The sequence below is a fragment of the Athene noctua genome, chromosome 1 (assembly GCF_965140245.1).
Source record: "Athene noctua chromosome 1, bAthNoc1.hap1.1, whole genome shotgun sequence".
In the NCBI taxonomy this organism is placed as follows: Eukaryota; Metazoa; Chordata; class Aves; order Strigiformes; family Strigidae; genus Athene; species Athene noctua.
The window spans coordinates 166968598-166981301 of NC_134037.1; the positions used below are offsets into that span (position 1 = coordinate 166968598).

Consider the following 12704-nt stretch of genomic DNA (forward strand, 5'->3'; position numbering starts at 1 on the left):
TGTATTGGGAATTTGTTAATTTACTATGTGCTGTTGTGTTCAGTTTAAAATCAGTTGGTACATCACTGTACTTGAGGATGGTTCAGAAACTGCTCCATCACATGACAGCAAGTGTGCTATTTAAAAAAATTCTAAAGAGTTGTCTGTGGAGATACCTCTGCCAGTGAAAACCTCTGTGATTGTGTGGGTTGGCAAATGAGTCACGAACTTTGAGTCACATTGCCTGCAGGAATGGAACCAAGCTGTGTACTCCAGGCAGAAGAATAAGGAACGCACATGTAAATCTTTTTTATGGCTTTGTTTCCCACTTCATGCACACAACAAAACTTCAGACTCTGTTGTCCTTTGTGTTTTTCTTCAGGGTTCAAATGCACAGACACCTGCATCTGCCCTGTAGTTTCTCACTTCACTTGCCCTCACAGCTCAGCAGCACTTCATGCAGAGGTCTTTGTGTTCGTGCCACACCTGGAGAGATGCTCTCGGCACAGAGCAGCACTGGTATTTTTTACCTTAGTTACTCATGGTGTCTATTAGCTCAGGCACAGCATTGTGCCAGCGTGGCTACAACTTTGGGACCCTGAACCTGTTGGGTGAATGTAAGAGTTAACACAGGAATGTGAGGGCTGCATACCTTTACAGAGTCTAGTCACGTCTCTTACGTCTCTTAGAGAAGCAGATTACAAATAACTTCTTTGCTGGGCCTACAAGGCTGAACAAGGCAGGTTACCAAAGACCTTTTCAAGGGATGTCACTTTTTGAGATACTGTACTGGTTTTGGCTGGGATGGAGTTAATTTTCTTCATAGTACCTTGGAGGGTGTTTTGTTTTGGATTTGTGACCAAAGCAGTGTTGATAACACAGGGATGTTTTAGCTATTGCTGAACAGTGATTGTACAGCATCAAGGCCATTTCTGCTTCTGACCCTGCCCTGTCAGCAGATAGTCTGGAGGTGTGTAAGAAGTTCAGAGGAGACACAGCTGGGATAGCTGAACCCAACTGACCAAAGGAATATCCCAGACCATAAGATGCTGTGCTCAGCAACAAAAGCTGAAGGAAGGAGAATCTGCTCATTTCTGTTCACGATCCCATTGTGTGGGGCTTAGCCACCTACTGAAGTTAAACCATAGCAGGTATATATGTGGGGAAGTTGTTGAATCAATTACAAAAGAATTTTCATGTCTCCTTAACCTGTTTTCTTCCACTAACATTTGATTTCTGACATTATTTCTAATTTGGTAAAAGTCACAAAAGGACCCTCTAAGACCCAGTTTGAGGTTTCAGAAGGCAGGCATTCTTTATTTGGCTCCAGGTGCATGGAGGATCATTCCTCCTAACATGCACATACTAAAATAAATGTTTATCCTTTATATACCTCAAAGACATGAATATTCATACTTTTTCCAAGAAGTCTCAACCTTTATGCCTATCTACTATATTTACATAATGCTGTTGTTGCAAAACTACACTACACGTGCACGGGGGTCTCAGGTGGTTTATGCAACAGCTCAAACAGGTCTTTGCCTTAACGTCTGTGAATGTAAAATGGACATCTCTCTGAAGGGGTTTAATTTGCATTTGCAGGTGGAAATAGGTGCCCTCCAAGACCTTGGTATGAGAAGAATGATATGAGAAGAGAGACCCCCCCCCCAAGTACCTCATTTAGTTCCAATGAAGTCTTGTGACCAGCTTCCATGTCAACAGTGGAAAAAGTCCCATCTCTGGGTAAGAAGTAGCTCTGCAAGTCACATATGATGTTTTTCTAAAACATGTAGCATAGATAGTCTCAGCACCACTTTTTTCATACACAGCTTTATATGTGGGAGAAAATTAACCTCAAACTCATGACTTATATGTCACTGATATACTGCAGTCAGGTTGGACAGGACTTTGAGCAACCTGATCTACTGAAAGATGTCCCTGCCCATGGCAGGCAGGTTGGATGAGAAGATCTTTAAAGGTCCCTTCCAACCCAAGTAATCCTATGATTCTATGATTTAAAGGCAAAAAGCTGGGCACCTAAACAAATATTAGATGCATAGGTTAAAATGGTCTGATATTTTCAAAAAATGCCATTTTTGAAGTAAGTAATTTGGACACCAGAGTGATAATCTAAGGATGAACAGCTGGAGGGAAAGCTTCAAAGCCCTAAGCCCAACATCATACCCTTGCATTCAGCACATTTTTTTTTTTTTTACTCTTTAGGAAGAGGTCTGGAAAATTACTTCCCTAGTACTATCTAACATTGTCTTTCTTCATTACTGAAAAGAGGCAGAAGGATGAGAGAGGCTTAGCACACCTTTGTGCAACAAGTTTTGGCAGGTGTTCCTCCCTCTCCAAGATAGGAATAAAGGAAATACTATTAAGTAGTTTCCAAATTATCCTTAAGGTATTTCTGGAAAATACAGTGAAATAAAATGTCTCCCCCAAGAAAAGCACTGGTGATCTCTAACGGGAGCAAGACATCTTCTCAGGAGCACTTTGTAACACATGAGAGACTTCCAGGTGTTCTTAGTGTTCCTTTGTTGCATTCCAGACAGGATGCATTTTTTTCGCAGGTGTACCACTGGAGGTCACTCATGCACTAATAAACAGCACAGTGCTGCAGGGGAAAAGGTACTATAAATTATCCAGAAATGAACTCAGTTTGACCTGAAGATTACTTTAAAATGCAAGTGAGTTGGGAAATATGTTGTGCAGCTATTTCTCAAATTTACAGTAGAATATATTAAAACTAGCAGGTAAACAAATTATTTTTAGTATTTTATAAAAAGACAAAAAAAGCGCCCAACATTAGCAAGCCAAGTTTGTTTTGATCTAGCTACAGTACTAATGGAAATGCAGCACTTCTCTGCCAAAGAAAGCAAAACCAGGAAAAGATAACCACGTCTAAAAATGTTCACTGAAGTGACAAGAAACTGCAAACAGAATGACACCTAGACAGGAGGGGAAAGATTGCATGGGAATTTTCTCACTATGACATTTCTGATAGAAGAAAAATTGCAGTGAAGAAGTAACAGACGATTTATTTCATATGACTCGTTTCCTTTACTTTCTGTTAATCCATTTTTATCACTGACTTTCAAACTTCTGACATTCCTTTGCTGAAATTGTGAGTTGTAGAGAAAATGAATTTGTTAAAATGTTTTCTGTCTTTTTCCTAAACTAAAATTTTACTATAGATTTCCTTCTCTGAGGTGAATAATAAGAAAATGTGAGTCCTGTTTCAGCAATATCAGTACAACATCTCTTATCCCAACTGGGCCAAACCCAGTCATTTTACCTAAAAACCAAACTGCTACTGGCTGGCAACTCTCTACCTCGGACTCCAGGCTCATCAATATTTGCACCAACATTTCCACAGTATGAGAGTCAAGTAAAGTCAGACAGATACATATGTTAATAATTAATGTATTGCTTACATATTATCAGGAAAAATTGTTTCAGAGCAGCTTTATTCACCTGCAAAGGAGGATAAAATATCTGTCTGTGCCATTTAGTGCATGTACAAAACTTTGTGCAGCTCTGCCTTGCTCCGTACTTTTAACTTACTATTTATATAATGTCATTTGATTCTGGTAGCTTCTAGGGGCCTTCTGCAGCTGTTGTCTCCTGCTGGCTGCTTCCTGATTGACAGGTTCTTGATTTAAAAGGAGCTGTATGTTCAGTTGTTAAGTGCTGATTAGGGAGTGCTGGACTGCTTGTCTGCTGTGTAGGGATGCTTATTCATCTGGGAGATGGGAATATAACAAGCAGAGCTTTTGGTAATTTGTGTTTGTGCTGGGGAAAGGCAGACACTCTCCTCCAAACAACGTGGGACTGTGCAACACCAGTGTTGATGCTCTACTGGGCCTGATCTCCAGCACCAGTGAAGAAAGTACCCTTGGCATGTCAGTGGTGACAGCCTAGACAGGGCTTGGACACCAGGATGTTGTGCCTGAGCCTCTCATGGGGCTGGGGGTGATGGGTTCCTCCCCTGTGAGGTGTGTAGTGATCCAGGTGCTGTGTGTCCAAGGACATATCCCTTGAGTATACATAAACAAATGGATCCAGGGAAACAAAAAGGAGGAGCTAGGAACTGCTCTGTGTGCACACACAGAACTGTGACTTCCCTGGAAAAACTGAAACATGATGGAACAGCTCACACAGGTGGAGCTCTCCAATGAACGAAGGGCTTAGTAAAGACAGAAAGGGAAAACAAGGAGAGTTTTCCTTTATGTGAAGAAGTAGCTTGAATGCACGGAGCTCTTTTGTACTATGGACAGCATGCTGGTTGAGAGCTTGTGGGTCAATGAGAGTGTTCAGTATGGCACAGCATTGGGAATTTGTTACAGATCCACTTCCTCACCCTGATCAGTTGACAGTCTCCTTTAAACAGCTTAAGGAAGGCCACATGATAAACAAGAAATCTGGGACTGAGCTGCAACACACACACAAAAAAGTAGTATACAGAAAGTGGGAGCAAAAACAGACTACAAAGGAAGAATTTTTAAACAGTGCACCTGTGTGTTAGGAAAGCAAAATTCAGTTTCAGTTCAAACTGGCCCATTTAGGGCAACAATAACAGCTTCTACAGCTACAAGATCAATTTAAAAAAAAAAAGGCAAGGAAAATGTAGGTCTGTAATCAGTGGTCTAGTGACAGGGGATACAGAGATAGAGCTGGAAGGCCAGTGCTGCCTTTGTCTTCATAAGCAAGACCCCCAGGTGTCTGCGCTCAGAGGAAGGATTCAAGGAAAAGAAGAACTAGCAGTAGTGGAAGAAGATTAAGTTTGCTTCTGCAAATTTGTGAGGACACAACTTCATGCATCCAGAATAATCCCATACTAAATTCAACAAATGACTACCTGCTACATGGAATAAAGAAAGTTGTTGTGAGACTGCACAGTCCAGGATCATAAAAGTTTCAGGGATATATATTTCAGACAGACCAGTAACAGAAATGTTTATTCAAAGTATCTTAACTCAGCCTTTTATGAATAAAACTATTGCAAGTTTACTCAATGATTTACTCTGGAATTTTCTTTTTTAGGGTCTTCATCTTTAGTTGTATACAATTACTCTGCTTCCTTTGATTCATCTTCCTCATGCTCTAAACTAGCAGTTCCTGTGGAGGGAAAAGAAAGACAGGACATAAAGTATGCATTTTATTATAAAATACTGGAAAGTAATCCAAGTAACCTAAAACATAATTCCAGGACTATGCTGTCTACCCCAGTCCTCCTTCCCCACTGCCTTTCACTGCCAATACTTGAATTTAGCTGTTATACATTGTTTGTCAGCTGCCAGACAGACTCGGTACACACATACTGACTGTCAGCCAGTCAGCCCATATGTAACTCTGGAATAGCCAAAAATGTCTCCTATTTAGACAATATCATAAGAAACATGGAGCAAGAAGGATGGAATTCCTGTGTGGAAAAAAATGATGGTAACGGGACAGAAAATACAAGGCTGTAAGAAAACAGATTTTGTTACATCTGCTCTTCACAGTATGCATATTTTCTTCAAATCATTTCCTCTTACTATAACTTAATCTTGCTAAACATAAAGTCAAGGGGAACAATATGTTGCCTAATTAATTATAGATGTAGACCTATGCTGAAAAATGTATAAAATCATCCAACTTTCTGATTCTAGAAAAAAAGAGCTGGAAGGAGCTTTGAGAACATCTATCACATTCCTATGTTTTCATGCATTGGTATCTGCAACTACACTGTCTCTGATAGATACTTGGGTCCATTTGCCCTTTTAAAAAACAAAAAAAAAAAAAAAAAACAAACAAACAAACAAAAAAAAACAAACAAAAAAGCAATGGGGATACTAGAACTGCTTCATTGTGGTAGGCCTGAAAATTTATTAGAAACAAGTTCAAAATGGTTATCTGAGTCCAAGAGCCTTTGAGACAGACAAGGGTCAATGAACTCTTGCCAAATTCAAAGCAGAGCTATGCAGGAAAACTGCAGTCCTACAAACCAGATCAGCTAGCCAGCCAGTCTGCCCTGAAGCAGGAGAGCACCTTCAGAGGTGATGGGTAAAAAATGAGAGCAAATAAACTATGAAAATTCCAAGAGCTGACCTAAATGTTTAGTGTATATTTCCAGGCATTTTCACATGGTTTAATAGTCTTTCAGATCCCTATGGATAGCGGTTTGCTTTGATTTATTGTAAAATGGACTGATTACAAATGGATAAATTTATCTTATGTTTTCATACATCATATATGTGAGCTTGTAACTCTTAACAGTAAATACAAACAACACAATTGTGTAGAGGCCTATAGGCCTATATAGCATGAATATAGATGCATCCTTTAGTTGATTCTTAGTATTTTATACTTAAAACAGGCTTCTGAACTGCCTGGAAAAAACTCTGAACGTCTGAATTCCAAATCTCTTTGGCTTGTAGGAGAAGCAAATCAACTTCAGACTGTTCAAACCATGATGCATAGCAATACCTGAAATTAGTTTCTTCAGATTTGTTTTGCCTGCTTCAGTTCAGTTGAGACAATAAGAATACACAGTTCCATTCATGAGAGAAAAGTAGAGTGCTCAAAATGCCCTGAAAATTTCCCAGGGTCTGAAATCTTCCTTCTCATTTCTCACAAAAAAAAAGTTTGCAAATGCAGTCACTTACAAACTCAGCTCTGTGAATTCTGTCAACTGTACATGCATAGATACTGCACAGAAGTGTCACTTCTAATTTGTACTGTTACAGTATATGAACTTGACTACTCAAAACCATTTACATCTGTAGAAGACTGCCCCCCTTATGAAAGGTAGAGATTCTTCGGCTTGATAATGGACTTCTCACAGCAGCAGCATGACTTCAGCTGATTGACATATATCATTTCAAACCCTGATTTCTAATTGAAGAATGAGCATGTATGTCCCATTCCTCACCTGGATCCTCTTGATCTCTGTCTTCTTCCTCTCTGCTTCCCTCATATTCCTCTCCTGCATCCCTTCCTGGGCTAAAAACTTCACTGGATACTTCATGAAGAGAAGGCTCATCATCTTTACCCTCAGCAGACTCATCAGTGACTGAAACGTGAGACATTAGAAATACAGAACAAAAATAATTTTTACAAATTTGTACTCCGCCATTGTTTTCATGCAGTAGCTAATAACTCCTACCAAAGTCTGCAGTCTTTACTCACATGAGAAATCCCATAAAATTTTCTGTAACTGTTTATAATCAAGTTTGTATAACAGGCCATGATATAGACTAAAATAATTCACAAGCTTCCCAAGACAGTTGTGTCTCATTATGCTATGCAAGATAAAACAGACACATATATATTGCAGTTTGTGAACTGAATTGGAAGTTCCTATCATTTGATATGTGGTAAATTATAAGGAAAAAAACCAACAAACACAACAACAAAAAACCTCTCACACTATTTGATATTAAACCTGAAAAACACAGTTTCAGGGAATAGTCAAACCACAGAGTTTCCATCTGTCCAGCAGAACAAACCTTCAACTGATGGTATTGTCTTCTCTTCAGTTACTGCTGCTGCTGCTCTTTCTTCCATTGCTTCTGCTGCTGCTGCCTCTAGGGAGGCTTCTCTGGGAGAAGGTGGATTTTCCCTACGGGGAGTCCAGAATGTTAATTTGGTAATTTCTGATGCTTTCCATTTTGGTCCAATGAGTAATGAGGGTTCCTCCTCTTCCTCTCCTTTATCCTAGAAGACAACTCATGAAATTCAGCATCTCATCTTAAAGGTATTAAGGGAGTAACTAAGATGATGGTTTTGTGTACTAAAACCTCTTTATTTGGGCTCAAAGAAGCAATGACATGGCATTTTAAAGTATTTACAGGCAGAGGAACTTCAGTAGCCACAAATCTTGGAAGTTAACTACACTTTAAACCTTGATGAAGTCAGTTGACTATTACTAATGATCAGTGTTTGCCAGCTTGCTTTCTTTAAGGTAAAATTTTGTCCCTCCCTTAAACAGAATGGTTGCAAGGGGCCTGTCAATTATGTCTCCTCATCTGTGCCTGGCTATAGCGTACCAGTGGCAAATAAGACCTGATGCTGTGTCTGGTAGATGTGACGCTGTCTATCTCACACAGGAACAGAGTGGCAAAACAGGTCTCTGCCTCAACAATTCCCAACAGAATTGAGGATACTAAATACACATCAGTTTGGATACTCATATGAATATGATACTTAATTTGAGGATATCTTGCTTTTAGCCAAAAAAGGAAAACAGTCTCCATATTTTACAAATCTCTAGCACTAACAATAGGATTTTTTTTATAATTATTTTGTCCTTGCCTTAAGAAACAATTGCTGCGTTGGAGAATTTTCAGAGTGTGTAATGGGAACTAATGTGTCAGGCAGCAGAGGCAGCAAACTCTAAGCTAAAATGTGGCTTATTTTCTTGAAATCAAACCAGTAATATTAAGGTATGTTTCTTATTTCCACAGCTATTTTGCACCACATTAATCAGAAACATTTCAAAACATTCATGCATGAAGGAGAAGAAAAACCAGGCCCTGATCCCAGCTGTTTCCTACAATTATTAGGAGCTGTGGATATTAAGCTCCTAACAGGACCAGGACAACAATGGGACATATTTCCAAAACATGAATCTGCTGCAAATTACCATTTGTATGCATAGCATCAAGTAATTCTGAAATGCAAGAAGAAATATTTCTCATTGTTTTCTGGTGCTCAGAACAAAGTGGAATATAGGCTAAATGTAAGGACAAATAGATCTACATTCTTCTGTGGTTTGAAACTCCAAATGTTTTGGGAAGGTCCAAATTCTTCTAAACTTTAAGCAGAAAGGACTCCTGTCTGCAAGTTGTGCAAAAATCACACCTTGTACTTGTCGAAGCTTACACAATCGAGAAGCTAAAGAAAAAAGCAAAATGAAACCTCACTTGGTTCTTAAGAATGCATGAGTTTCTACCCTTTTTTGACTGGTTAGATCCATGTTAACATCAATGTCTATAAGCCATTTTATAGATTACTCAACAATAGATTTGATTTACTGAGTTCTCTGATATTCAGTATAATTTGCACTACTTCTTTTACCTGCTCTGATTGTATGTATTCACCATGCTGTTCACATCCAATATCAAAGACATATTTGCCACGACCTATAGGCTGCACAAAGATACAAAAAAGTCAGCAGAACTATAAAGTTAATACATTCTAAGCATCTAAATGTAAAATATGCTTTATTACAAGATGCATAGTCAATAACAATATAGTTTGAAAGCAAAGTTGCAGAGAAACTTGACATTCTGTCCTACAGATTGATTCCATTTCATGTTACACATGGTACAAGAAATACTACAAAAGATCAGGAGCCTAGATTTTTACTTTAAGTGGAAACATATCATATTAAGGCAATTCCACGCTAACTGTTCAGATTAATAGAGAGCTTTCCAGCACACTTACATTGCCATTTAAAAACTTGCCCTTAAATCTATGGTTTAGGTGGATAAGTTCAGCTTCTCCTTCCTGGATTCCATTTACCCAGCCACCAACATACTTAGATCCTGTGTCCTTATAGACATATGTACCTTGCCCATGCCTAAGGAGAAAATAATAGTTTTGCTTTACATTACTGAATTTTAAGAATTTAAGATGTTATACGTAAGGTATTAAAACTATTAGTTAAGTAGCTGAAATGACTCAAGTTGGGCTAAATTCCCAAAGTCATCTGGTAGCTCTTGATTTGCTGCTGTCAGCCATGCTTTGAAAATGACCTTGGCATGTTAATACCATTGAGTGACTTGAAACATCACTGTAAGAACGAAACAAACCTGTTATGGTTAAACCATTCTCCAGTATAGGTGTCTCCATTTGCATACGTATACTCTCCATAGCCATGTCTCTGGTCGTTCACCCAGTCGCCTTTAATGAAAATACAATAAAAACAATGAGACGTGGTTTATTTCACTGTGTGATATAGTGCTCAGTTTGTAAAGTTATGATGCATGAATTATTAGAGAAGGAAAATAAAGCTATGGCACTGTTGTGATTCTTTACTCTAAACCCTTGCTCTTTGTTCTCTGTCTCTCTCCACACATATGTATATAGTTGCCTGACCTTCCCTTTCATTTAGTCCATCACAGTCTGTTTCCATTATCACTCTCCATTACCATCATGAACACAAGAAGCCATGTAACATTCTGTTCCTACCTTTAAATTTGGTAATGTATTACAGTTGCATTAGATAATGTGACATTTCCACTCCAATAAAAAAAAAAAAAAAAAGGACTCCTTTAGTTTGACTCATTTGCTAAAACTGTCCTGTCAGTCATGGGGCATACATATTCAGAAAGATGGTCTTCTATTCAAACATAGAAGAAATTAAAGAAGAAAACAAAACAAAACAAACCACAGGTGCAGAAGGTCCTGTAAAGCAAAACTGGGTTGCTCTTTTTGCTCTCTGCTTCTAGCCCACACAATGTGAATGTTCTTTCTTGCCTAGCTTAGAAAAGAGGGGGGAAAGTACTGTCCCCTGAAGCCTAACTGATATTCAGGGTGTTTCAGGTACTCTTCTGGAAGAAGAGAAACAATGCAAGTTTCAAGCTCTTCAGACTTCAGAGACATCCCAATCCCTGAGTAAGTGCGTGCTCTAATCAGTATCTTTTTAAATTGGACCTAATAAAGTCCTTAAATTCTTTATACTGAACAAATCTGTGGTTCTAATCATCATTCAGAAATAAGTAACTATACTCTCTTCTATGAAGATTGTACTGATTTGTAAAAGATACTTAATATTTCTCAGGACTTGGAACACCCCACTTGAAAGGAGGACATGACAAGAATAAACCACTGCTGAACACCACACTTCTCACAATGATCACCATAAATCTCCATAAACAAAACCCACACTTCTCAAAGCTTATAGTAAAAAAAATGTGGATAAAAGGGAAACATTTAACAGCAAAATTATCTTAGAAGAACACATTCTCAATTCACTATTTCCTTGCATTTAGAGGGTTCGTGGGGGTGGGGGGGTTCAGAGGGAATGTGTCCTTTCAGTTACAGAAATCCTTGCAACTGTGTTCAGTGTTTTACCTTCATATTTTGATCCATCTGGATAAAAAAATATACCCTGGCCATGTTTTTTGTTTTGAAGATACTGTCCAGTGTAGTAAGCACCATTTTTAAATCTGTAGGTCCCCTGAAACATATTTGGTGTAGATAAAATACTTGTCAGTTCTCACTCTTGTTTTAGCATACTGCCCAAGCAAACAGAACTGCTTAAACATAAGCACTACCGCTGCCTTCTGTCACCGTCTCACCTGTCCACTTCTGAGACCATGCTTATATTCTCCATCGTATGTATCACCATTGGGTAGACGTGCTTTTCCATGTCCATGTCGCTCACCTTCTGAATTGCGTTCACCATCATACTCCTAATCCCATGTGAAAAAAAACGTTTAGGAGGGCTGCACCTGACTGAACCTAACCCCATTAGACAGAGGAAAACAGGCGTTTGCTCAAAACTGCCCCAATTCGGCTTGAATCGGAGACTGCAGGAGCACCTGGCCAACGCCTGTTCTGCTTACGAAGACGCTTTCACCAGATCCCGGCACCCAGAGGCTTCCCTCCCTTCCTGGCCCAGGGCTGGCAGGTACGGATGGATGACTTGTTGCCACCCGGCAGAGAAAGTTAGGCAGGTCCCAAGTGACGTGGCCCAGCCCCGCTTCCCAGATCCCGTGCCCACCGAGGGAGCGCCGCGGGAGCTCCCCCAGGCTGGGCCCGGCCGGCATACTCGGGGGTTTAACGTTCGCTCTCCCCCTCCCCGCAGGCGCCCCCCCGCGCTGCCCGAGGCGCCGGCGGCCGGCGCCCGCTTCCCTCCCGCTCCTCCCCGGCGCCCTCGGCGGGTGCTCGCCAGCGGGGATGGGCCCCGTCCCCTCGCCGCAGCAGGGGCCGGGAGAGGGGGGAGGCCGCCTCCGCCCGCGCCGCTGAGCCGCCAGCGGCGCCCCGACCGCCCCTGCGGACCCCGAAATCGGCCTCGGCCTCCTCGGTCCCCTCCGAGCTCAGGTCCGACATGGCCGCGGCGTCGCCGTCACGGTGGCAACCGAGGCGGGCGGGGGAGGGCGGTGCGCGCCGCCGCCGGGGGGGTCGCGCTGCTGTCCCGGGTGCTGAGAGCAGCGGGGCGGCCCCGCCCCTCACCGCGGCGCCGGGGCGGGCGAGCAACGGGGCCGGGGCCGCGGCCGCGCCCCCTCCGCGCCGCCGCCTCGCCGCTGAGGAGAGGCGCCGTTACCGCAAGCGGAGGGCCCCGCCGCCCCAGGGGTACTCCGGCCGGCTGGCGCCTCCGGGACCGGCAGTCCCGGGAGGGGGACGGCGGCCGCCAGAGGACTGCGGCGTTGACGACGGCTTCTCGAGCTTTGGTTTTCCCGACCTGTACCTTAAGTGCCGGGAAACAGGCTGGTGACATCAGAGGTGTGACCTGAGACCCCTCTGAGTCTTCTGAGAGCTCCCAGTAGTTTGGCTGGTTTGGCCTGTAGAACAACATTTCAGATTTTAAAACCGATTCCACACCTAGGCCTGTAAGCAGCATTTTAGATTTTAAAACCACTCCCACACGTAGGTCTTATCTTGTCGGTTTATATCCTACGGTTTCAGTCTGATGATGAGTCTCATTCACCTGCGCAACAGACCAGATTCATTGCACCCACGTGGCCTGATGAATCCCACTGGAAATTCAGGACACTCCTTAAACTGGA

General features: G+C 41.6%; 1 protein-coding gene across 1 annotated transcript; it reads right to left on the reverse strand.

Moving 5' to 3' along the window:
* Nucleotides 1–4961: 4961 nt before the first annotated feature.
* RSPH1 (radial spoke head component 1) lies at nucleotides 4962–12030 on the reverse strand. The gene is made up of 9 exons (XM_074929365.1): nucleotides 11977–12030; nucleotides 11274–11387; nucleotides 11047–11152; nucleotides 9783–9873; nucleotides 9415–9550; nucleotides 9046–9117; nucleotides 7476–7683; nucleotides 6899–7039; nucleotides 4962–5103 (listed from the first exon to the last, which is right to left on the reverse strand). Exons 1-9 carry the CDS (start codon nucleotides 12025–12027, stop codon nucleotides 5054–5056), a joined length of 969 nt encoding a protein of 322 aa, XP_074785466.1. The 5' UTR covers nucleotides 12028–12030; the 3' UTR covers nucleotides 4962–5053.
* Between the last annotated feature and the right edge of the window lie 674 nt (nucleotides 12031–12704).

Bases quoted from the DNA above. Each gene is read 5' to 3' on its own strand.
- RSPH1 (XM_074929365.1), bottom strand. From the start codon at position 12,027: ATGTCGGACCTGAGCTCGGAGGGGACCGAGGAGGCCGAGGCCGATTTC. The intron at 11,388-11,976 runs GTCCGCAGGGGC...ACATGGGATTAG, and splicing joins AGGCCGAGGCCGATTTCGGG to GAGTATGATGGTGAACGCAA. The intron at 9,874-11,046 runs GTAAAACACTGA...TTTTCATTAAAG, and splicing joins AGATGGATCAAAATATGAAG to GCGACTGGGTGAACGACCAG.